Below are 26,926 nucleotides of genomic sequence, written 5' to 3' on the forward strand. Positions count from 1 at the left end.
GACAGGGCAAATAGAAAAAGAAAAAGAAAGCAGAAAAAGAGTTTAATTGTTATTATGCATACCAATAGAAACACTCATCTTATAGAACATAGATATGACTCTCATAAAGTCATATGTCCTTAGAAATTTTATTTTTAAAATAGTTAAAGAAACTCCATGCATGGCACTTCATTTGGTAGTTGCATCATCAACTTTGAAGGGAGAGATAATGCAGGTTAACTTCTTTCCATTCTGGTCCACAAATGTCATGTTCATATGATATGTTCCCTGCAATACATGCATATTTGTAGCTTTAGAATTGTTAGAGATATAACTATTTATTTGCCTCCTCTTATCAACCAAACTTTTGTAAAGAGTAATTTCATGATATGATATTAGAACTTTTATAACTTAAAAAGGTCTAGAGTTCGATTCTTATTGACTCCAGAAAAAAGAATTTCGGCATAATAATAGAACCTTTGGAGCAACTGCAGGAAACCTCATGTCTAGAATGAGACCATGCTTTCCAGCAGAAACAGGACATTGCTTTTCCTCACAGACATTGCTTTCATATGTATACACAGCATCTACTTCATCACTTTTAAGTCTGTATTGTGCTTTTCCACCAGTAATTGCCTCATCTGCATCAATTTTATAATCAATACATTCATTCATTACAAAGATGGAACTAAAAACAAAAGAGTTGAGAAAGAGAAGCTTCATCACCAGAATGAAATGTGGTGTTAATGGTGAAGGGAACCCCTCTCACCACAGGGTTGGATGATGCCTTCACTGCACTCACTTTCATACTGTACTTTGCATTCTTATCTGCAAAGCCAGATATAAAATTCAAGTAACAAGTATTAATATGTGAAAGAAACCAAACATAGAATGTTATTAATTGATATAATATATGTATAGTGTATGTTTGAATAATTGAATTTAACTTGTTTGATTTATAAAAATAATAAAATACACTGGCTAGTGGCTATTAAAGTAAAATATAATTTCTAATTACCACTATAATTTCTAATTACCACAGTATTTGAAGGTAAGATCTTGAGCTTGAACATTTGAAAAAGAAAGTGGGGAAATGATGGCTAAGAAGCAAAGAAGGAAAGTGAAAGCTGAAGCAGAGTGAATATTCATGGTTGTTGGTTATGTCTATGGCTAAGGAAAAAATTGTGGATGTGATGAACCGCCACTAAGTGCTTACTTTATACTAGTAGTCACTTTTTTTTCCCCTTTTTGGGGTTCGAAACTTTATATGTTATAAGAATTTTAAGTATATTAAGTACATCAATATTTTTTACGACTGGTTACGAGTCGTAAGATTATCGGTTAATAGGGAGGATTCAGTTGTCTGAAAATTTGATAAAAAATGTATTTTTTTATTAATTCGTTTGTGCATGTATTGCAGAAAGAGACCCTCTCAAAGAACATCACGAGTTACAACTTCACTAGTTCCATCTGGAGATGTTTGGTTCCTCCAAAAGTTAAATTATTTGCATGATTTGTTTTAGTAGGCAGGGTCAACACGAAGGAGAGGCTGACTAAATTCGGCATTGTTAATCATAATGACAATATATGTGTTGTGTAAAAAGGATATAGAATTAGTGCATCATTTATTTTTTGTTTGTGAGTTTACAAGGCAGGTGTGGTGTGCTTGGTTGATGGGTGCTGATAGAGCATGGGCTATTTTGAAAACCAGTAAAAAGTTCTTTGAGAGTTGGACTGGAGTACCAGGTGGCAAGTCTGAGCAAAGAAAATGACTGACAGTCTGTGCTGTTGTTTGGAACATTTGGTTAGAGCGTAATAGCAGAGTGTTCCAAAGCATATAGACAAGTGTTGAAGGACTAAAGATTAGGTCCTTCTTGAGTTACAGAGAATGGTGTATAATTGATCCGTTTGGTTGTTGATGGCAATGCCAAAAATAACAACAAATGAGACCATTTTATTTATGTTTATGTTTTGTATTTTGTTGTGTTGTATTCTTTTATACTCCACTTTATTATATTAAACTTTTTTTGTTCAAAAAAAAATTGTTGATCTCAATTATAAAATATATATATATATATATATATATATATATATATTAATTAAAATTAATGGTTAACATTATTAAAACGCGAATGTTTTGGGTATATTTGAAAACTTTTCTATATTATAACACATGTTAAATGCAACAACTTGTCGGTGGTTGTTGATACTATAGATTGATTGTGACAAGTTAAAATTTCCTTGGATGAAATCAAATCTTTTATAAAGAATAAAATATATATATATTAAAGCATGGATGCATGATAGAGGAAATTATTTTTGTGTGTGAGATAACATTATTGTGAAGGAATGGCTATCTATAATGAAGGGTCATACAACTTCCTGACATAGCTCAAACAGTTGCTTGGCTCATGTTCATTAAAATTCTATTTTTCTTTTACATTGACATGTCATCTTAATTCTTGATACACTTTTTCCCCATGAGTCTAGCATTTTGAAATGTGGATAATATGGCATAGTTAAAGAAAGCTAAGGACTGATCTTGTGTCGGTGAATGTTAACTTAATGAATTTAATTTTCATGTAATGTTAGTATAAAAATATTTTACTTAGATAATTATTAAAAAAAATTAAATTTATTACTTAAAATATCATTTAAACGTATGAATTTAATCGTATAATTTTTTTTATATTATTAATACATCAAAATTAAATTCTAACTTAATATGATATCATAAATATAAATTTACACTGGTATAATTAGAGCTGGAAGTGAGCCGAGCTGAGCCGAGTTAGACCAAGTTCAAGCTCGACTCACAAAAATTGAGCTTGGCTCATGACTCGACTCATTAATAATCGAGCATATTTTTTAAGCTCAAGCTCGGCTCACCGAAAGCTCACGAGCTGACTCGAGCTCACGAGCTGGCTCAAATTATAAAAACATAAATACGTAATCTATAATTCTATAACAATAAATTATAACTTATATATTTTAAAAAAATATTTAAAAAGATCAATTTTATATATTTCTATCTATCAATAAATTATAAATTTTTTATTTATGTCCTACATCAAAATTATATGTAAAAAATAAATATAAAATTTTAAATAATTAAGACCATTAATATATATATATATATATATATATATATATATATATATATATATATATATATATAATATTAAAAATATAGATTAAATGCATATAGGACATGTGTATATATATAATCGAGTCAGCTCACGAGTTAATGAGTTGAGCTTATCCAAACTCAAGCTCGTCTCATTTAATTTATGAGCTCAATTCCAAGTTCAAACTTGGCTCACTAGCTCACGAGCTCAGCTTATCGAACTATTAACGAGTTGAGTTCGAGCTAGCTCATGAGCTGGCTTGACTCACTTCCAGCCTTAGGTATAATAGAGAAATAAATGAATATTTTGGTAAACTTTGGTTTTATTAGTTTTTTTTTTACTAGATATAAAGAGAAATTCTGGACTAATCATCTTATGTGAATATCTCTGATATTGATTTGATCATTGAAAACTTCTAATAAAATGTTGGAATTTTATTAATATTATCGCCATTATTTCTTATGAGACTAGGGAGGCTTTTTTAATGATATATGCATGGAAAATTCTTTATTTCTCATAATACGCACGGATGAAAATTCCTCTCAAATTGTGCATGGCCAATTCGCAATTCTCACTCACGAAATGAAAATAGGTACCATTTCATACAAGGTGGCCACAAAATAGATGCTGTTACCTGACACACGCCATGTCAAGTTCACTAGCCACGAAATAAAGCACTTTAAGACTGGCACACATGAAGTGGCCAACTCACTGGCGACACACACGAGTTGGCCCATTCCAAATTATATTATATAATTTTATTACATTATATAACTTCATTATTTGAAATCAAATCATCAATGATAGTGAAAAATATACTAAATAGTACAATTTTATATTATATAATTTTATTATTTTGAATCAAATTTTCAATGATAATAAAAAATACTATATAGTACAAATTTATATTATTATATTATACAATTTTATTATAAATGGTTGACTCAAGTAGGACTAGAAATGTAACTAGCATAGAAAAAAAAAAGATTGAGAGAAAAAAGAGTTTGAAGATTGGATGCTATGATTTAGCTAAAATCTTAGAAACTGATATATAGAGTTTGAATTTTGAAGACAATGATTATAATGATAAAAATATATTAACAACAAGGATTAACATTTATGCTGAGATTTTAATTCAAACAAAAAAAGACTTTCCTTTAAAAAAATAACTATCTGTTACCTGACGCCTATAATAAATACTAATCCCCGTCATTTATTTTGTTGTGGTCGGGTTCAGATTGCGTCAATCTGAACAAGCAATGTATGGTATGCAGGGCTTGTCCTACACAATAGTTTCTGAAATGAGCAAATTTTGGATGGTTCAAGGTCTACATTACCATCACTATCCGATAGAACCATTGACCAATCAATCAAATATAACATTAAAGGAGTTGTTATGGTTTATCATCTTGAGTTAATCAATTTTATTGTGAAACTAATTTTAATTAAAAAATTACTAAACATAAATGATATTTTTCTATTTTTTAATGATTGTAGTTGATTAATAAATAGGTTGCATGTTCTCATATATTCATAAATTCATGACATATCCACTATTCTAGATCATTTCGTATGTGTCAGCATTGAAGTGTTCCATTTCGTGACTGGTGAGCTTGACATGGCGTGTGTCAACACCCATTTCGTGGCCATCTTGCATGAAATGGTGCCTATTTTCATTTTGTGGGTGAAAATTGTGATTTGGCCATATGCAATTAGAGAGGAATTTTCATCTGTACTTATTAGGAAAAATAAAGAATTTTCTATGCATATATCAGTAAAAAAGCCAAGAGCACTAAAAAGATTTGAACAATGCTAGGGAACCAAAAGGGTATTAGCCAAAAATCAGCCAAATACTTCTGAGTGAATCCAAAATTTCTACGAATTAATATATATGGATGTTTCTTCTGCTAAGTATCAGAATGTTTCTTTTTCATACTAAATGGATGTTCTTTTATATATTTTTCGAATTTTTTTATATTGCAAATGTGAATGTCTCTATTTCTTTAAGAATTTCATATTTTTTTTAAATTTTATAGATATTTAATTGTTTTTACTAAAATATAACGGAATATTTCTTTTGTTAAGTATTAGGATGTTTTTTTCCATATTAAATGAATGTTTTTTTATATTTCTGTAATTGTGTAATTTGCAGTCTCTTTAATCATCAAAATGACACCTAATAACCACTTTGGGTAATTGAAGAGCTTGCGAATCCCTTGTCATTGGCTTCCAGCGACATTTCTCAAAATGGATTGATAAACCAGAATTTATATTTACGCTTGTATATAAGATCACAAGCGATTATGTTGATTCAATGGATGAAATGTTGCAGCCTTTGATTGATGAAGCAAAAGTAGTTGGCTATAGTTGTAGAGAAGAATGGATTTCAGCAATGGTTACTTCCTTTGATTGATGATATTAACAGTTCCTCCGTCGCCTCCTCCATCCACGTCCGTCACCGCCTCCATGGCTTCTCCGGCTGTCCCCCGCCCTTGAAATCGTCGCCGCCTTAGGGATCGTGTGACGGTGAGAGAGAGGAATCTGTGTGTATGATTGTTGGAGGTGGGTAGGTTAATGTGAGAGAGAAGATAAAAGTTTTTATAAGTTTTAATTAGGTTTACTTAATCAATTTTAAATTTTTTAAATTTTAAATTTAAAAATTTAAAATTAATTATTAATATAAATTAATATGGTTTTGTTTAGTTTTTGGCTGATAACCTCTTGGTTCCATATACTTTTTCAAAAGATTTTAATATTGATCTACAAGCTGAAAAAAGACCGGGTTAGGTTTAAAATGCATTTACATCTCATTTCTACTCAACTAGTAGTGGACACAGGTGGCTCATTGAGCGAAAGTTTAGTTGGGCTGTTTTTGACACTTGGTTGTGGATTTGAAGACCGCAAGTGTCGAAAAAGTACAATTTTTTTAACTTTGTCGGCATAATAGGATTTGGATTTCCACTGTTGAGCTTAGGTTTTATCTGTGATTTTAAAACGTCGTCGTAGATGTCAATAAGCTCTTGAATTTCTTCTTCATTGCCTCAGGGACTGTATCAAAGTAAAGAGAAATTTTGACTCTTTTAGGTATGTATTTTGTTTGTCCAAGTTTGAACAATTGGCTGAAGTGAGATGCCTAATAGAGAAATACTTTTTTGTTTTATTCAACTCTTTGATGGATTTAGAGGCGTAAAAATAATGATCTTTACAACCCTGATGATAGTTGGAATGCTAGTAGAGTAGTTAGTATGATTCGGAGCTCAAATAGGGAGATACATATCATCTTTAATATGTATATTTTTTATCTTTTTTTTCGTTTTTTTTTTTTGGTCCATCATTTTGTAAACTCGGTTAAAATAAACTTTGATGCCAGTTAGAGTCCTTTTAGTGGATTAGCAGGTTTTAGTTATCTTATTCGCAATTTTGATAAGTACTGGATGAAAGATTACTTTAGAAAATTAAAAAATTCTAGTATTTTTCAAGCTGAACTTCATGCTATTTTGAGAAGTCTAATCTTTATTTGAAAATGTAGTTTATCATGTTTTTTGTGAACAAATTGTTTGGATACTTTTTTTTTATGATAAATAAGAAGAAATTTGAGGATATTATTCTAAAAATTAAAAGAATCTAATAAAAAAGATTCAAGAAACTTTGAGTTAAAAATAGAAGGCTTACATCACCTTAATTCAAAAAACAATTAATTACGCAATTAATCTTGTAGCTAAAAATACTGTTTCAAATTCAAAGGAATATATAGAACGGTTTTAACCCAAATAATGGTTTGGTTTCAAATATGTAAATCTGCGAAGGTTTCACGGTTTATATAAATATGTTTATATCAATTATCAATATTAAAACCGTGATCAATATTAATGGGTTTGAATATCATTATTTGATAATTGATATGCTTAAGAACCAAATCATTAAATTGGCTTTGGTTCTTTTACCTCTTTTTTCTCTATTAAAAAAAAAAACTCAAACACATTCAAAGTTTTTTGTTAATATTGATATGTCATAAATTTTGCACTTAATTCTTTACTTATTTAAATCTTAGTTCTTCAATTGAAGATCTGTCTAACAAATGATTTTAGGGTAAATTACTTAAATGAAATAAACTAGAAAAATGTTTACGTAATTACAACAATATAGATTTAGTTACTTGTATGTCCTGAAACATATTTATATAAACCGTGAAATCTTCCCACATTTCAGCGTTTACACATAAACCGTAGTATTCTGCTATGGTTTATGAAGAGAGAATAATGAACATAAACTGTGGCAACCTCCCACGGTTTATGAAAAAGAGACATGGACACGTAAACTGTGATATCCACCCACGATTTATGAAGAAGAGTCGTTCACATATAATATGTACTTCTCATCATACTTGTAATATTAATATGAATAAATATAATTTAAAAAAATAGTATAAACATACAACTTGAGCATATATATTCTTATCAGTAATTGAAATTTCACATTTTTTATTTCTTATCTTTGTTTTATATTTTCTCTAATAATAATAATAACACATTTTTTATGCACAAGGGAAGAAGATCAAAACTTTGACTACTATCAAAGAATTCGAGACTTTGAGGTAAAAGAGGCTCTAAAGCAGATGACAAATGGCATGGCAGTAGGACCTGATAATATCCCGATTGAGGTTTGGAAGGGTCTTGGAGAAAAAGGCATTAACTGGTTAACCAAGTTTTTTAATGAGATTTTAAGGTCAAAGAAGATGCCTGATGAGTGGAGAAAGAGCACATTGGTACCTATCTACAAGAATAAGGGGGATATACAAAGTTGCGGAAATTATAGAGGGATCAAGCTTATGAGTCATACCATGAAGTTATGGGAAAGGGTGATAGAACGGAGGTTGAGAAAAGAGACACAAGTAACAGAGAACCAATTTGGATTCATGCCAGACAGATCTACCACTGAAGCGGTATACCTTTTAAGAAGGATTATGGAGAGGTATCGTAGTAATAAAAGGGATCTACATATGGTGTTTATTGATTTGGAAAAAGCGTATGATAGGGTACCAATGGAGGTCTTATGGAAGGTTTTAGAAAAGAGGAGGGTAAGGATCGCATATATTCGTGCAATTAAAGATATGTATGATGGGGCCACAACTAGTGTGAAGACTCAAGGTGGTGTGACAGAGGAATTTTCTATTGGTATAGGATTACACCAGGGATCATCCTTAAATCCATACATTTTCACATTAGTCTTGGAAGTACTCACAGAGCACATCCAAGAACCTGTGCCATGGTGCATGCTTTTTGCCGATGATATCGTCCTTATGGGAGAGTCAAGGGAAGACCTAAATAAGAAGTTGGAGTTATGGAGAGAAGCTTTAGAAGTGTATGGTATGCGCATAAGCCGTAGCAAGACGGAATATATGGAACGTAAGTTCAATCCGAGAAGGAAAAACCCTAATATAGAGGTGAAGATTGGAGAAAACACCCTACGAAAAGTTAAAAGTTTTAAGTATCCGGGGTGCATCATACAGGATAATGGAGAGATTGAACAGGATGTAAATCATAGGATCCAAGCAGGGTGGTCAAAATGGCGGAGTACATCTGGTTTTATATGCGACAAAAAAGTGCCTTTAAAACTTAAAGGTAAATTCTATCGCACCGCTATAAGACCGGCTATGCGTTATGGTACGGAGTGTTGGGCGGCTAAAGGGGAGCACGAACATAAGCTGAGTGTGGCAAAGATGAAGATGTTGAGATGGATGAGTGGTCATACGTGATTGGATAAAATAAGGAATGAAGATATAAGGGAGAGAGTTGGAGTAGCACCCATTATGGAAAAGATGGTTGAATCGCGTTTTAGGTGGTTTGGACATGTGAGAAGAAGACCGATAGAACATCCAGTCAGGAGGGTGGATGAGATGGAAGATGGACAAGGAGCGAAAGACAGAGGAAGACCTAAAAAGACCATCCATGAGGTGGTCAAACGAGATCTACATGTAAATGGTCTCTCTGTAGACATGACACATGACAGAGCACAATGACGTCGTTTGATTCATGTAGCCGACCCCACTTAGTGGGACAATGTTTTGTTGTTGTTGTAATAATAATAACAACACATATAGACAAACAATTTAGTATAATAAAAGTGCTAATAGGTCCCTCTCTTATTTACTTCCCTTTTCCATTCCTAAAGATAACGCCAACAAATATATAATCCTATATTTTTTAAATTAAACATATTATAACTGAGAAAGATATATAACATGCATAAAACTTTGACACATATCAAGCATCCAATGCAAAAATATTGATACGACCAAGATAGTATAACTAACCTCTTGGTCGATATAAAATAGAAAAAATATATTTTTAAATAATATGTTATATTTTTTAAGTATTAACGTGAGAATGTTACTTTAGTATTTTTTTACATTGTACTTTTATTCCAGTACTCTCGATAATCTTATTCTTAATATTAATTTGGAATCCAACGTTTATGATTTTATTATTATCTATGATTATTTTTTTTATTTAATTTATCTTTTTTAATGAAATTATAATCTATATTATAAAAAATTACACTAAAACATAGTATACGAGAATTACAATTATAAAAGATAGTATTAAAAATAATTAAAAAAATTAAATATTTACTTCATAGTAATTGAAACAAATCTGAAAGTTCTTGATGATCTTTCTTATATAGTATATTTTTAGTATTTTTAGTATTCTTTTTTAGTATGCTATAATTTTTTACTATTATTATTATTTACAGTTAATTTTTTGTTTAATTTACTTTACCTAATAAAATCAATAAATCATATTATAAAAAGATAATAACAAACATAATACACAAAAATCACAATTATAAAAGTGTATAATGTCAAACAAACTGTTGAAAAAAAATATAAATAATAAATAATAGAAAAATAGAGCTCATATAAATAGAAATAACAAGAATTCTATAAATAATACAATAATATACATAAAAGATAAAGTTGATAAAAGGTAAATAAATAGTTAGTATCCATGGCTAAAAGCCCATTAAGAAAATGCAGAAGCTAAAAATAGTTACTTCTTCTAAACGTGGTTTTGATAGTAAAATCACTTTTGCGTTTATGAAAAAAAAATTTGCCAAACCAAAAGTTGAAGCTTTCAAAAAGTCTAAACGTACTTCTTCTCCTTTAACGAATTTCCCAAACACACCTCAAATACCCTAAAATATATATATATATAGGTGCCCATAAACCAGGGTACTAGAGTTTATGTCCAAACATCCTTTTTCATAAACCGTGGGTAGGTAGCACGGTTTATACTCATGTTGTGGCTTTCATAATTCGTAATGGTCACACGGTTTCTTTATTTGATGATTCTTTCATAAATTGTGGCAGTTTACCACAATTTGTTTATATTTTTTAAAATATAAAAAAGTTCTACAGTTTATATAAATATATTTCAGGATATATAAATAATTAAATTTATATTGTTGTATTTGAGTAAATTTTTTTTGCTTTTATTTTATATAGATAAATTGTCCATAATTTTATATCATTACAATTTGCATGTGATGATGGCTCAATCTTTCAAATTGATATATGGATAAGCACCGGGCAATAGATAATTTTTTATATTTTCTTTACTCATTTTTAGTCTTTTTATATCCCAAATTCAATTATTTCTATGCACTATCTCAAAGTATTTTGGTCAAACGAAAATGATAAAAGATACTATTAAAATCTGAGAGTGGAGTATGTTTAAGATCCTTGTTTGCTTGTTGATTTTCACATTAACCATGTTTTCTTTTCTCTAATAACCAGTGATTAATACCCGCTAATTTTAGTGTCAATGTGCCAAATTTATTAAAGATATCGAGTAAAATTGATTTTTTTTTAAATAAATAAAATAATTTTTTTATTTATAAAAATAGATAATTTGTAGCATTTTTAGTTTTTACTGAAATATGATATATAAAATATATTAAAGCATGGATGCATGGTAGAGGAAATTATTTTTGTGTGTGAAATAACATTATTGCGAAGGAATGGGAATTTTTTATTTAAATAAATAAAATAAATATAATAATTACGAAAATAAATAATTATAAAATTTGTAAACGAGATAAGATACGTCAGTATAACACGTGTCTATCGCGTTTACGGTGTAAACGAGATACATGCATGCCTATCTCGTTTACAGTGTAAACGGATAAGGCTCGTCTGCGCCAATAAGAAGAAATCATTCACAGCATCATTCCAGGCCCCAATTTGATTTTGTCAACCATTTTCTCCTCTCTTTTAACCCTTTCTCACCCTATTTTAGATTTATACTGTGATAGCACGTCAGGCGGGGAACAATGGAGACATCAACATGCTGAACGAGACGTCGCATTACGCCGGGGAGGCCGACTTTGAGGTTAGTTTTGTTTTGTTTGTTTAATTTAAGCATGTGGCCATGGTTAGGTTAGTCGCGAAGAACCAGAACGTAGTTTGTAACTTTAGTAGTAGGTCTCTAGGAGGAACTTAGAGCTCTATTTCCTTGTGAAAGTTTGTTACAAAATAATTATTAGTTTCGAACTGTGTTTTTCTTGTGTTAGGTTGTTACCGTTTATAACGTTTCAGTTAGGGTTTGGTTAGTATGCAATATGTAATCTAGAAACATGTGTAAGTTAGAAACATAGAAATATGTTCTTAAGTAGAAGTAGATGTAAGTTATAAAGAAATATTTATTTAACTGTAATTTTTTGGTATACAATAGTAAATTGACATATTTACGAAATTAGAGGAAATTGTCAAAAATAAATAAGAAATCATTTTATGGTTATTTCTTTATAAGGCTGAATTTTTTTATTTTTCAGAGGCCTCGCCTTCTACTGCCCCGACAAGTTAGCCATACTCTTTCTCCACCCGACGCCATCGTCCCGTATATGGCTGAGGCCGGATTCAGCGACACGGTGCCCCTCAGGGACTTCACTTTTGACAATTCTCTGATCTCGGCACTCATGGAGCGATGGCGTCTGGAGACGTACACGTTTCATCTCCCGTGGGGTAAGGTCACTATCACCCTGCAGGACGTGGCGTACTACCTAGGCCTACGCGCACCCTTGCAAAACCGGAATGGCCACCGAGGGGTTGGACTGTATCAACGGCAATATGACCCTGCAGATGAGACGGCTGTCTAACTGACGATGGTCTTGAGACATGGTAGGTGCTAGACAATTGTGCGCTCCACCAACCCTCCGAACCTCCCTGAACACAACATAACAGTATTGCTTCAGCTATATCTCAAACCCACTTAATATATCATACAAAAGCACTTAAAAGCACAATTAAATTCGAACTTACCAGTATCCCAGGTTCTGCCAAAGGGCCACACAAAGGCTCTATTGACACCCATGTCAGCTTGACGGCACTACACATGGTACTTTAACCGGTCCGATTCGATAACTCGATACTCAGCACTCCTGCAAATACTGTAGTTCTTCACACCCTAAAGCACTGCCTCTCGGCTTTTGAACCTGTGGCCGACCCGAAACTCTACCCCGCCGTCTAGGTGGTAATCCTCTTCACTAGTGTCAGAAAACGGAGTCCTCTCATGCATGGTGTCCAGATCCGGAGTGTGATAGTGACTTGGCACCGCCGATAGTGCAGAAATTGGGTGAGATGGAGGTAGCACATGGCGCGCCATAGTCTGGGCAGGTATCTCCGGCACAAACTCATCCTCATCGCCACCTTCAGAAGAATCACTGTCCGCACTATCCGCCATATAATCTGATCTTTGTCCGACTCCTCCTCGCCATCATCCGCCTCATCCATTGGAATGGCGACATAAATGGGCGGTGGTGCGAGAGGTCGGTCGTCCTGTACATAGGTCGAGTGCACAGAACCACCACGACCACTATCTCCCACCTCGGCGGAAAGCTCTATTACCTGTTCTGCCATGATCCTCCCATGGATGTCGAACATCAGTCACATATGCTCGTCCCTTTGAAGTCGAAATAGTCGAAACCGGAAGACTCCATCACCCATGGGTGCCAGCAACTTGTACCCCACCCTTCCGATCTCCCTTACTACTGTACCACCGAACTTGCTCAATATCAAACTCTTCAAATCCGACAACATATTCACACGCTGAGTTCGAAACAATATCGGATCCTCATACTCAAATGTCACCCCATTGTCGCCATTTCTCATACGACAATTGGGATAAACAAGCACAACTATGTATACATTGTTACTGGCTATTGTACACTTGTTTTCGTGAGAAAAACGAGACAAAAAAAAGGATAGAAAATATTTGTAGAGAATACCAAGGATTACACATCCTTTTAAAGCCACATCGAATTTGTCTTCTTCTATCTCGTTCACAGTACACATGTTATGCTGATGTGTATTATCTCGTTTACACTGTAAACGAAAAATGTCATCTCATTTAGTGCAAATGAGATATAGTAAAAAAATTTAAATCGGTAATTAATTTTATAATTATTTATTTTTGTAATTATTACATTTATTTTATTTATTTAAATAAAAAATTCAGTATGGGATAAGAGTATTTGTTATGCAATTTGAATCGATTTTAGAGAAAAATCAATCTATCCGATCTATATAATTTGTTATAGTTTGAGTTTGATCAATTTGATTTTATTTTTATATTTGATTTAATTTGATACAGTTTATTGCAGTTTGGATTGATTTGATTTATTCAATTTAAAAATATATATATAATTTTGTTATTAAAAATAAAATCAACTTTAAATTAATAAAATAAATAAATAAATAAATTTTATTTTATGTTCACATAATATTTACTAAATACTAATAATACATGAATGAGATAAAAATATGTAACAGATTCTATATATTATTTATATATAAAATTTACATTTAATAATAAAATAATAATATCATATACATTTTACAGTTTAGATTGGATTGATTTAATTTTAAAAAATAGATTTGATCGAATTTAAATTAGTGCAATTTTAATTAGTTTTTGATTTGGATGAGATTAAATGATAATTCTAGTACTCAAACTGACACAAAAGAAGAGATATTTACGAGTACAATCATAATATTTAGTTAACATATACAATAATTTCTTTAATGAACAATAAAATTAGATAAAAAAAATAAAGATTTTTACTAAATTTTAAAAAAGAGTAAAGTATCGTTTTTGTTCCCAACGTTTTGGGTAAATCCTATTTGTGTCCCTAACGTTTAAATCGTCCTATTTGTATCCCTAACGTTTGTAAAAGTGATTCAATGTTATCCTGCCGTCAATTACACATCATAAGCGCTTTAGTTTGAGTTTTAAAAATCTCTTCTTGAAGTTAGAATACAAATGTCTGGGATAGAATCGATGATCTACTCCGAAAAATAGCTCATCAAATATTGAAACTAATTCCTACAACATTTACATAATTCACTTTTCTAGGGACATAATTGAATCTAAACACAAATAGTGGGTATAATATTAAAATCGAACACATCCAAGTGAGAGCTAATTGATAATGAATACATCCAAATGAGAATAATTGAAAAATATAATCTGATTTGTTAGTATAATTGATAGTAGGATAACATTGAATCACTTTTATAAACGTTAAGGATACAAATAGGACGATTTAAACGTTAGGAACACAAATAGAACTTATCTCAAACATTGGGGACAAAAACGATACTTTACTATTTAAAAAAATATATATTGACCGTAGATCCCTTTCTATTTAAAAAAAATATTTGTTGTGATAAGGCATGAGATGGATGTCCACTAATGATATTAGGTGGCTGAGGTTTTCAAGAGAGAGATTTGAGACCAACCTTTAATAAAGGTTGAATTTGTACAGCTATAAATAAGGTTTCATAGCCTTACCTACAACACACAAGCAATAAAACAATATTCTTTCTGTTACACTATTCTCTCTCTTTCATACTATTCTCTTTCTTATATATTTTAATATTATTAAATATATTAATTATATCTACTATATTGATATAGTAATTTTAGTGAATATTACTACTTGAGTTATCTAATTATATTTTCATATTTTATATTTGCTACTTCTTCCTTATTTATTTAGTTATTTTACAACACGTCATCAGCACGAGACTCTGATCAAATTTTTAGGAAGACTCAGGTAACAAATTTTCATTATGTCGAAACTCTCTCATCTTGAATTCAATGCTCTTGATATATCTGAAAATAACTATTTATCATGGATACTAGATGCTGAAATTCATCTTGATTCAATGGATCTTGGAGATACCATTAAGGCTAAAAATAATGCATTCAGAAGGATAAAGCCAAAGCCATAATTTTTCTTCCTTGTCATCTTGACGAAGGATTGAAAAATAAATATCTCATATTAAAAGATCCTGCAGATCTTTGGAAAGACCTTGAAGAAAGGTATAATCATAAAAAAACGGTGATACTTCCTCAAGCCCGATATGAGTGGACGCACTTGCATCTGCAGGATTTTAAATCCATAAATGAATATAATTCTGCAATATTTCAAATCACCTCACGAATGAAATTATGTGGGGAAAAGATAACTAATCATGATATGTTGGAGAAAACTTTCTCAACCTTCCATGCCTCAAATGCGCTCCTATAGCAGCAGTATCGTTTAAAAAATATTTTGAGTTAATTTCTTACCTTCTTGTTGATGAACGCAATAAGGTGCTCTTAAAGAATCACGAAGTGCGCCCAGCTGGTGCCACCCCATTTCCTGAAGTAAATGTGGCAAATCACTACCCCAGAAGAGGTAGATGGCAATGTTTGAGTAATAAGAAAAATTATGGAAGGAAAATGAATTATGTTCAAGAGAGAGGATCTCACCAGAAGTGGGATAAAGAAAGAAATATTGGGCAAAATAAATCAACAGAGGATAAGTGTTTCTGTTGTGGTGGAAAGGGCCATTGGTCACGTAGCTGTCGTACCCCAAGGCACCTAGTCTATCTTTACCAAGCATCTTTGAAAAATGATGACAAAGGAAATGAAACAAATTTTGTTTCAAATGATGTTGAAAATTCCACCACTCATTATGATGTATCTGATTTCTTTGAGGATCCTGAAGGAAATATTGGTCATTTGATCAATGATGGAATAGTTTAAAATGTGGGATTGTTATGTATCCATGTAAATAAATAATGTAAAGAACTTATTGTTAAGGTTTATTTTCTATGTATTTAAGTTTTAAATGTGATGTATATAAATAATGAAATATTAATGTTTATGAATTTCGAAATCATTAAATGTGTCAAGTTTTAAAATAAAATTTTAGTATATGATATTATGTGTAGTGTTTCTTAGAAAAATAATTCCAATCAAGAATTCGATTTGACTGTGTGCATGTATTGCTACTCATTTTATTATTATTTATCTTTGAAGAAAATAGCAAGGATATGTAATGAAGATGTATGCCTTGCGGATAGTGCAAGTTCGCACACTATTCTCAAAAGTGATATATATTTTACCCATCTGGTGCCAAAAGAAGAATGTGTTAATACTATTATTGGCTCAGGCAATGTGATAGAAGACTCCGGAAGAGCTATGATTTTGTTTCCTGGAGGAACAAAATTTATAATAAATAATGCACTATTATCTACCAAGTCTCTGAGGAACTTGTTGAGTTTCAAAGATATTTGCCGAAATGGATATCATATCGAAACAATGAATGAGAGAAATCATGAGTATTTATGTATCACAACTCATGATTTAAATAAAAAGATTATATTAGAAAAATTACCCTCACTTTCATCTGGGTTATATTATACTAAGATTAGTGCAATTGAATCACATGCCACTGTAAACCAGAAGTTTACTAGCCCAAATGAATTCATAACTTGTCACGACTGATTGGGTCATCCGGGAACAACTATGATGCAGAGAATTATTGAAAACTCCCATGGACATTCACTAAAGAACCAGAACATTCTTAAAACTAGTGAATTTTGTTGTGCTACATGTTCTTAGGGAAAGTTAATTTTAAGGCCATCACCAGTAAAAATTGGATTTGAGTCCCCTGAATTCCTAGAAAGGATTCAAGGTGATATATGTGGACCTATTCATCCAGCATGTGGATCTTTTAGATGTTTTATGGTCCTGATAAACGAGCTCCTCCCAAAGATCTTTTAGATATTCATCTGTGGATGCAATTCCTCAATAAAAAATCGAGCTCATCCCAAAAAAGCTAATTTTAACCACATTCCATTAGGTTGGTCATAATAGGTGAGTAGATCCAATTATCCTTCGGTAAAGTAGAGATTATTGTCCCTTCTTTGAACGCTTACATCCATGTAGTTGGAACCCGAATCAGTGAAGACAACTCGATGAGGTATTTTATAGATGTGATGCATTGTAAACGATTGTGGTAAAAGACAATCGAACTGGAACATTAAACGATAAGAATAAATTAGAGTAACAACAATTAATAAATTATCATACTGAATTTGAACAATACATCAATATAGGCAAAAACATAACGAAGAAGATGACAAAATTAATATAAATTTGGGACATTCATTCTGCAGCTCATAATAAAAATCTGAGAACACTTGCTGCAATAAGAGCAATTTAAAAAAATAAAATAAAAACAAAAACAAAAACAATATCTGAATTTGAACCAAATTGACCAATTTAGGATGGTGAATCTAATGAGAATTTATGCAACCGAACAATTATTTTTCAGTACACATTCGGAAATAAAATGCTGTAAAATCAACTTGGAAAAATATTGATTTATGAACGTTTAACAATGATCAAGCAAAATTTGGAGACTAAAACAAACAAAATGAAATCAAACAAATTCCTTAAATTGCTACAGTCCACTGAACTGGAATTTACCATTTTTTTAAACAAATTGTTCATAAAAGCTCAAAGATTAGCAGTAAAATTAGTCTATAAACTTGGATACACAATATAATAAAAATGAGTATATAAAAAATATTATAAAAAATTATAAATTGTACCTTAAAAGGATCAACTTCAATAAAAAAAAAACGAAAAATATATTCTTATTCTATGAAGTAGTAAAAAAAAAATACTAATTATAAAATTATGAGTTGACTCTCAAATTTAGATTTATGTACCACAGGAAAACACTATATATAGACTGTAGTAAAACAAAAATAAATATGTAAATTACTTATTATTAAGGTAATTTTTATTATGTACAGTAATTACGCATCATATATTAATTTTGTTAAAATTATATAATTTTATCATATCATGAATAGAATTATTATTTTCTATCATGATCAGAGAAATCTCGGACAATGAATAACAATATTATACATAATATACACAGATTAAAATAGAAAGAGGGTAAAAAGATATTATCATGCATGATTTTAATAACTTAAAATGTTTGAAATAAATATCATAAGAAAATAGAATTATAACGGGTTAAAGTAATAAAAAAAATTATAATTTTAAAATACGAACAAAAATTATAACGGGTTATATATTTTTATTATTATTATTATTATTATTATTATTATTATTATTAATTAATAATTGATAAGTAATTTAATAGTCCATTAAATATTGATTAGATATAATTATAATGAAGATATGTTCCTAAAGTAGTATAATTATAGCCAATGAGTAATAGCTCAAATGACATAGTCTCCCCATACTCAATTAAGAAGTTGCATACTCAATTAAGAAGTTGCGGGTTCGAGTCTCCTATCTTTGGTAAAAAAAAAAAAAAGTAGTATAATTATATATTATTTATTAAATATTAATTATAATATAATTACAATAAAGATATTTTTTATAAAATAATTTAGAATAAAAAAAATTTCACTTATTTTGGAAGGGAAACAGAAGTGTGAGAGATCGACACGTCACCTTTAGCAGCTGGAGAAAAATCCAATTTTAATATATTAAATAAATATTAATAAATATATTAATTATATCTACTATATTAATATAATAATTCTAATAAATATTACTACTTAAGTTATCTAATTATATTTTCATATTTTATATTTGCTATTTATTCTTTATTTATTTAGTTATTTTACAACAATATTTACTCTCAAGTCTCAACTCTCAACCAAACCTTTACTCTTCATCCTAGCATTACCCAAACATATACAATGTAATGTTGAAATTACAAAAATAACCTAGATATATATGTCAAGCTAAAACCCATATACCCTTCCTCCCTTCCCTCGCACAGTCGATCACTCTACATCTCTTCTGCAGCGGCTCTTATTCTCTCTAAACTGTCAGCCCGCCGCCTCTCTCGCCCAGAACTCGTCCTCGCCCTCGTCTCTTACCGTCACGCTATCTTGCCTCTCGCGACCAGTTCGTCAGCATCTCTACCTCTGTATCTGTTTTTCCGTTCTGCGTCGCCCCATTGTCCTCGCCCGCGGCTTCTCACCTCCAGCCGCCTCGACTAGACACCAATTGCTTCAACAAGTAACTGATTGACCGTTCTCCCAATGGAGGGTTTGAAGGTCTCAAACGCTAACTTAACTGTTTACCTTCACCCTTCCAAGAGTAGAGACGCTTCCGAAGCCATTCTTCGTGAGCTCAGCTCTTTGCTCTTCACGTTCAGCGAAGCCTTGGATGGTGTTGTCTTAGCTTACGATATCGATTCGCTTGATAACAAGAAGGCCAAGATTCTTTCTGGTGTTATTCCTTATTTCGGTGTTCCGCTTAGCGTGGATTTGTTGCTTTTTTCTCCAAAGCCTGATATGCTTTTAGGTTAACTCAACTCCTCCTTTTAGGTTTTGTTTTATGAATGATGAAATCGATGAATGAACTTGTTTGCAATTTGGTTCTTGTTTTCGCAAGGAAAATTCTTCATAGCCAGAAATCTTGTTAAATTGATAGGGTTCAGGATTATATGACAACATGTGATAAGAGCAGTTTTAATTTTCTAACCACTAATAATTTATAGGGTTCATTTGATAACTGTTGTTTTCAGAGGGGAAGGTTGTTAAGCTTTCACAAGAGTCTATTCATGTTGTAGTGCTTGGATTTTCTTCTGCGATTATAACCGAGAAAGACATTAGGGAAGAATTCGTGTACAAAATTGTGAGTATCTGCCAAGAATGTTTAGTGGTTGCTGTCCATTAAATCTGATTGTGTTCATAATTACTAGAACTGATGTGGTCTATGTATGTACTGTGTCGTTTATTGTAGAAACATGAGCAAGATGTGTATGCAAGCAAATCTCACAAGAGACATGTTATCAAAGTTGGAACTATGATACGGTTTTCAGTCAAGAGGTAACATGCTGTTAATTTATTTCAAATGTGACTATATGTATTCAATCTAGAGTCCAGAAGAATTCGTTTGAACACTGTGCTAGTATGTTTGGTGCGCTCTCCGTGCCTCTGTTTTTTTTAGTATAATCTTGTATTCATGCTCTAGATTCCAACTGGTGAAATATATTTGTTAGGGAAAGACTATAGTAGCCATCTTGTACGATGGTTTTCTTATTTTGTTGCATACCCAAATAGATGCACTGATGAAACACTGTTTCTAAATATTTTTGTATTAGCAGTAACTTGCTAAACTCTTTTAACTGTTTAGCTGCATCCCTGTATTTGAATATAAATAAATAGCTTGCATAGTTATGCAGCATTTGGTTTTTTCTGCACTTCATTGGTAGTATGAGATTTTCAAACTCTATCCTTTTCTTTCTAGTAGATAAATTTAGGGTATTAAGTGACTTGACGCTTCTTTTATTTTATCTACTTTTGATAAAAAATGAATTTCATTAAGACAATATGAGAAAAGATAATACAAATTGGGGATAAGAGCTCTCCTATACAAAGCAAAACATAACAAAAGATTTATCTATAGAGCATAACTTTTCAATCTCTCAACATGTCTGAGAGCTAAAGTCCTTTATGAAGCTTATGAGCTTTACACCAAATAAATGCTTGGCGTCTAATTCTATCCCATTTTACATGCTAGGCACTTCTTTTACTGGTGAAGTTCTAAAATGAATGAGGATAAGTTTGCATCATAATGGTTATGAGCTAAGTTTCTCATCACATTAATGTTGGTTATTAAACTTTTCAGCTTTGATGAGGAAATACTTCATATTTATGGCTCCTTGATGCCAGATCACACAGGCAGCATTCATTGGTTGGAGAAGCACTCTGAATTAATTTCCCATACTAACAGGTTTGTATTTCTAAGTTATTTGTATATCTTTGAAGGTATATGTATTTATGCTTTACTTATCTTCAAAAACTGCACAGTATTGCAAAGAAGAGGGAAAGTAAGGGAGTCAAGCAAGATGCTATTGATGGGAAAATATCACCCTTGGACTCTGCCCAGAAAATAAAAAGGTCTAAGAAGCAAAAAATACAAGAGGAGTCTTAAAAACATCACGCTGTAGTTCAATTTTGTGCCAACATTTTTGTTCACGGGTAACATTTCTGTTTTCTATTGTTAACCAAGGGATTTTGCTTTGAATGCTGAAAATTCTGATTATTCATTGTTTGAAAGAGTGAACACCTGAAGGAAGGTGCTGTGGAGGAAGGTGCTGTGTTTTCGTTTAATGAATGTCTGATTCACACTATGACACCTTTCACCTCCTTATATGATTTTAACTTCCCACTAATCTTATACGTTCAACTTTATTAATTATCTATTGTCTCATAACTGGCCACAAGAATCAATTATAGTTGTTCGAAATTGCCATCTGATTTCATATATGTTAGAATCTCATCTGAAGGACATCCAACTAGAGGATAGTAAACAGACATGTTTTCACTGATGTGGAAAGTTCTGCCGTTGAATTTCATGAATGATTCTTGAAGTTGCCTTGGACATGGGTGCACTCTTTAGCTCCATATACAGATTACACTATCTCCAGAATATACTTGGTGGTAAAGGGTAGTTTTGAGGAACATGGCATGTGCGTTTAGTGTGAATAGAGAAGCCTTGGGCATTTAGTTTCTGACATTGACAGCATGAATTCTTTAGGAGTTGAGAGACATTCATGTGTATCTGAGAAACATTGTAGGATGCTTCTCTTCTTGATTTGATTGCTTCAAAAGTTACCATGTTTTAAATCCTATGTTTGGATATTATTTGCTTCATTTTTCAACGATTGGTTTTTCCTACGGTGTAGATTGGCAAATTTTTCTACATGTATAGAAACCACTTGTCAAGCAGAAGGATGTGCACATAGGGCCCAGAAGATGTTGAGCAATGGGGCCGCGCCTGCGTTGGGGTTTGTTCTTGCAGGAGACAAGGACTGTTTTTGCAGTTGGTTATCGGTTTGGTTAGTTAAGAATTGGTGTTTATGTGATAATTAAAATGTCATTAAATTAATGATTACTAGTGTCATGGGTGGGCTAATGACGGTGGAAATTCAAATTTTGGATGTAGTATTTCCGTTTTATACAGCCCAATTCGAAAAACACGATGTGGATGGTTTAGGGTTTATCATTTATGAATGTTTTTTTCAGTTTAGGATTTAAGATTTAGTTTAGGATTAAGGGTTTATGATTTAGGATTAGATTAAGGGTTTAGAGTTTGGTTAAGTGTTGTGGAGTTTTGGGATTTATGTTTTATGATAAGGTTTAGGGTTTGATTAAGGGTGTAGGATATATTGTTATTTGATGTATAAAAATTTATTAGAATATTTAAAATAATTAAAGTTAAGTAAATGTGAAAATAAGTAAATCGTCGTCCACTTGTGACTGTTGGTACCAAAAAATATTATAAGGGTCTTTTGTATTTGTTCTTCTTATACGTCAAGTTGAACGGTAGGACGTGTCTGAATTACTAATAGTCGACTTTGCTCCCTCCTGAGGCTCAAAACATATTCGCTAGCAGCCTTATAGATCCCATGGAATTTGAAATCATATGGACCATTCCCCTCAGCGTCAACTCTTGATTATGATCAAGCTAAACCTTTCTAACCTTCCAATTTGAGCTAGACTTATCAAGATAAATGGATAGCTTCGCCTCACAGTTTGTTCGTGTTTCCAGCCTATGAGATATGACTTGAGATCAACTCTGTCATAGTGCTTTTCATCTTTTAGACTAACCCAGTGTAAACGAGATACGTATTTACTTATTTCGTTTATACTGTAAACGAGAGAAGTAATGTGATCTTTTTTGGTAAAAACGCTAGTAAATATATATTTCGGTAATTAATATATTTATTTTATTTATTTAAAAAAATCCGACAATTTTATTCAAATATATGTGCCAGTCACACTAATTATTCTCTTTCGGCAATTTACGTCTCATAAAACATTTCATTGATTACTATTCTAATTCACATCAAACACTTAACAACAAATAAGATCAGATTTTTGAGTTTGGAAAACTAGATTGAAGACACTGATGATTCAGAACCGATTTTGAAGGGAAATTTAATGCAGGTTAATTGGTTGTCCTTATGGTCGTTGAATGTCAGCTTCACATTATAGGTTCCCTGCAAAAATAGCACAAGTTAAAATAATGCATAAGAAGTTAACAAGAAATTAGTCGCAAATTATTTTTTATATTGGAGTGAGAATGATGGTTTTTATGATTATGGATTGTAAGAGTGTTAATCTTAAATGTGGCACTATTTGATTTAAAATGTAAAAATCGAATCCTTCTATTTTGATGGAGTAAAAATTGGACCTTTGATTTGTAAACTTCAAAAAAAAAAAAAATCACAACAAACAAAATAGATTCTCCAATTTGATATTAGAAAATTTTCAAACATCCCCTTGTTAAGTAATCAGGCCTCGTGACTACACATTCCCATAAAAAAAATACATAGAAAGCTAATAGAATTAGATTCCACACGCTCCTCCTCGTCCATAATAAAAAATTTTAGTCTATTAGTTAACAAGAAAGGAATATATCATAAAATAAAATAAAAAAAGTAAGAAACTGCATTGAATGAAGTAAACTAACTATTTTTCATACACAGAGAACTAACAACTAATTTACAACTAACAATCTAACAAACTTGCCAGCTAGAACTGGAATCTAACTAACTTAACTTACATACTAACTAATTAACTATATAAATAATACATAACCCTAATCAATTAATAAAAAAAAAACTTATACCTTCGTGTACTAATCAAATATTAATACATGTTACTATTAGTATAAATAATACCGGTATAGTACTATTCGCGTATATTTATATAGTAGTTGTTATCTTTATGTACACGGACAATTGACATATACAGTTGTTGATATTATACATATACGAATTAGTTATTAAAATCAGCCACCAATATATTTGTATATAAATATATGTGTGGTTTAATTTATTTTCAATATATATTTATATTCTAACATATATTTTATACTAGTGGCTGACTTTGTTGACTGACGTAACATCTTAAAACTAACCAGTGGAGTATAGGAAGGCAACAATTCAGTGTGAACGAGGGTGAAATCGCCAGCAGGAAGAGGACAAGGTGCTTCCTCACATAGATCATGGTGAAATATAGCAGGTGCTCCTTCTGCTCCAGCATATGTAATTTCATACACTAAGTCCCCACTTGGAATTGTTTCAGCTGCATCAAACATATATAGGTTCAACACATTATATATCATTAATAATTGATGGAATTAAATTAAGAAATTTAAAGGAAAAAAAAAGGTGTTATATATATACGTGTATAAGCTGAGATCTTGAAGGTGAAAGGCTCTCCTCTGACCACAGGATCTGGTAATATCTTCACATCACTCACCTTCACAACATAGTTTGCACTCTTCTCTGCATATCATACAGTTCAAATTAAATAAATATGCAAGGATAAAATCAATATTATGTGTAAATAAAAAATTAGTTACCTCATGTGTATAAAAAAATTCAATCCCGCTACGTTACCAATAGCATTTCTGCCAACTTCTGCCAACTCTTATTTATAATTGTGTTTAATGAATGTGTTTTTATAGATGTGTCTAATAAAAATGTCTTTTTTATGACTGGGTCTAATAGAAGTGTCTTTATAGATGTATTTTTTGGATGTGTCTGTATATGATACCGTGAGAGTTTTTTACTTTTTTTAACACTAAACTCATTGGCTTTATATATTTTCTTTTAAAATAATCATCATATATCAATAATGAAAGTTGAACTCATCACATTTTTATAAGTGACAAATTTTTTATTAACTATATTCCACAGAGGGTTAAATAACTTTAATGATTAGCAGTTTAGCAGACATGCTTTGTGTTTTGAATCTTTATTTTAAAATTCAGCATTATTATATACCATTTTCCTAATAAAGAAAGGCCTAAGCTTAAAGAAAAACCTATCAATTTTTTAACAAGCTAAGAGGGATAGGAAGGGTTTTATTCAATTCCCAAAAAAAAAAAAATAAATAAAAGGGTGGAGAGTTGACCAACATTTACATAAAAATTATCGACAATTGGGTATAATTTTTCATGCTGGGAACAATATAATGCCAGAACTTAAGGCATGAAATTTAATTAATTGAATATATATGACCTGCTGCTGAATGAATCTCTCTAAGCTTATCAATCAATAATGGATATATAATCACACAGAAGAAGCTCTAAATAACATAACATGAAGCAGGATGAATGCAGAGAATGTTGAAGAATAATAAGCCAAAAATCATAGAACTCATAAAATAAAAAATGGTAGCAAATAAATTAATAATTAATTTTTACCGCAGTATTTGATAGTCTCAGCTTGAGCTTGTAGCAAAATGGTGGAAGAAGAAATGCATAGGAAGAGGAGTATTTTGAGCATTGAAGCAGAAGAGTGAATCTCCATGGCTATTGATGAAATCAGATTATGAAAATGCTTAGTTTATAAAGTTTGTCAACATATATATATATACGACAAACTAGTTACTAGTTTTAGTAGTAATTTAATTATATAATATATAATAATAACTCGTGCAGCATGTGGCTCAATTTTTTCTAATTTTGTTATATATATTTGATAATGACTCGTAAAAGTTAAAACACACAGAAATGCAGACCATGCGAGAAAAAAAAAACCATTAATTTATATAGGTAGTGCAAAAAAGAGTTAGTTAAGGAAATTCTTCAACATATTTGAGTATAAATGGACTAAAATACACCAAAAGATATAAAAAAACAAAAAAAAAATGACGGTCCCGCTTCGTTATCCAGCCTGTTCTGTATGTATTTATGTGTAAGACCTGCTTATTTCTATATATTATGTGTAGTGGTAAATAATTTATGATTATCTTAGTGTTTAATTATGTTAATGAAGTACTTAATCATGTTTAAAATTTTATTGATTAATTCAGTTCAATTTGTTTAGTTTTATGGTATAAATTTAAAAAAAAAAAAAAATATATATATATATATATAAATTAATTGGATTCTGATACAGGGCTAGGTAGGGTGAGATGGGAAGTGGATCCTCTCCCGTGAATAAAAAACTGGATGGTGTGCAATGTTTAATCTAACCATTCACCACATTTTCTCTCTTTTATTTATTTCTGGTCCCACTATTAAAATCAAAAGTGAGAGATTGCACTGTATTTTGTCAAGTGTTGGAAAAACTGGAGAGGATCTATTTCCGGTGAGATGGGTATGAGACAAGTATATATACATGCAGATTTGGGACAAAAATTAATTTTATTATATATTTATTATAATTGATGTAATATTTTTTTTTGCATTTTTATCCATTTATTCTACTTGTTTCATTGGATCACTCTTTATAATAATGCTGTGATATTAGTCAGCATTAACCAAATTAGGATCGATTTGTAATATTTTACCTTTTAAAAGTAACTTATCTATTTTGAAAAAATAACTGCAAGTTTGTAACATATAGAAATAACTTTTACTAAACATAAACAGTAATTATACTTGGCAAAATAATTTTAAAAT

The 26,926-nt window shown here is 31.1% G+C and overlaps 3 protein-coding genes across 4 annotated transcripts; 1 reads left to right on the top strand and 2 right to left on the bottom strand.

The window, feature by feature from the left end:
* Positions 1-29: 29 nt before the first annotated feature.
* LOC112767188 (uncharacterized) lies at positions 30-1,178 on the bottom strand. The gene is made up of 4 exons (XM_025813074.2): positions 1,017-1,178; positions 706-807; positions 457-620; positions 30-267 (listed from the first exon to the last, which is right to left on the bottom strand). Exons 1-4 carry the CDS (start codon positions 1,126-1,128, stop codon positions 169-171), a joined length of 477 nt encoding a protein of 158 aa, XP_025668859.1. The 5' UTR covers positions 1,129-1,178; the 3' UTR covers positions 30-168.
* Positions 1,179-19,183: 18,005 nt separating this feature from the next.
* LOC112764775 (DNA-directed RNA polymerase I subunit rpa43) lies at positions 19,184-22,747 on the top strand. 2 transcript variants are annotated; one of them, XR_011874886.1, is made up of 6 exons: positions 19,184-19,801; positions 20,025-20,134; positions 20,243-20,328; positions 21,131-21,235; positions 21,313-22,078; positions 22,191-22,747. XR_011874886.1 is itself a non-coding variant. In XM_025810546.3 (6 exons), exons 1-5 carry the CDS (start codon positions 19,537-19,539, stop codon positions 21,434-21,436), a joined length of 690 nt encoding a protein of 229 aa, XP_025666331.1. In that variant the 5' UTR covers positions 19,184-19,536; the 3' UTR covers positions 21,437-21,483; positions 22,191-22,747. The 2 variants fall into 2 exon arrangements, 1 of the variants encoding a protein (XP_025666331.1); XM_025810546.3 differs by having other exon boundaries at positions 21,313-21,483.
* A 464-nt stretch (positions 22,748-23,211) lies between these two features.
* LOC112764776 (uncharacterized) lies at positions 23,212-26,096 on the bottom strand. The gene is made up of 4 exons (XM_025810548.3): positions 25,724-26,096; positions 24,699-24,800; positions 24,431-24,597; positions 23,212-23,507 (listed from the first exon to the last, which is right to left on the bottom strand). Exons 1-4 carry the CDS (start codon positions 25,827-25,829, stop codon positions 23,400-23,402), a joined length of 483 nt encoding a protein of 160 aa, XP_025666333.1. The 5' UTR covers positions 25,830-26,096; the 3' UTR covers positions 23,212-23,399.
* Between the last annotated feature and the right edge of the window lie 830 nt (positions 26,097-26,926).

The sequence above is a fragment of the Arachis hypogaea genome, chromosome 17, assembly GCF_003086295.3.
Source record: "Arachis hypogaea cultivar Tifrunner chromosome 17, arahy.Tifrunner.gnm2.J5K5, whole genome shotgun sequence".
In the NCBI taxonomy this organism is placed as follows: Eukaryota; Viridiplantae; Streptophyta; class Magnoliopsida; order Fabales; family Fabaceae; genus Arachis; species Arachis hypogaea.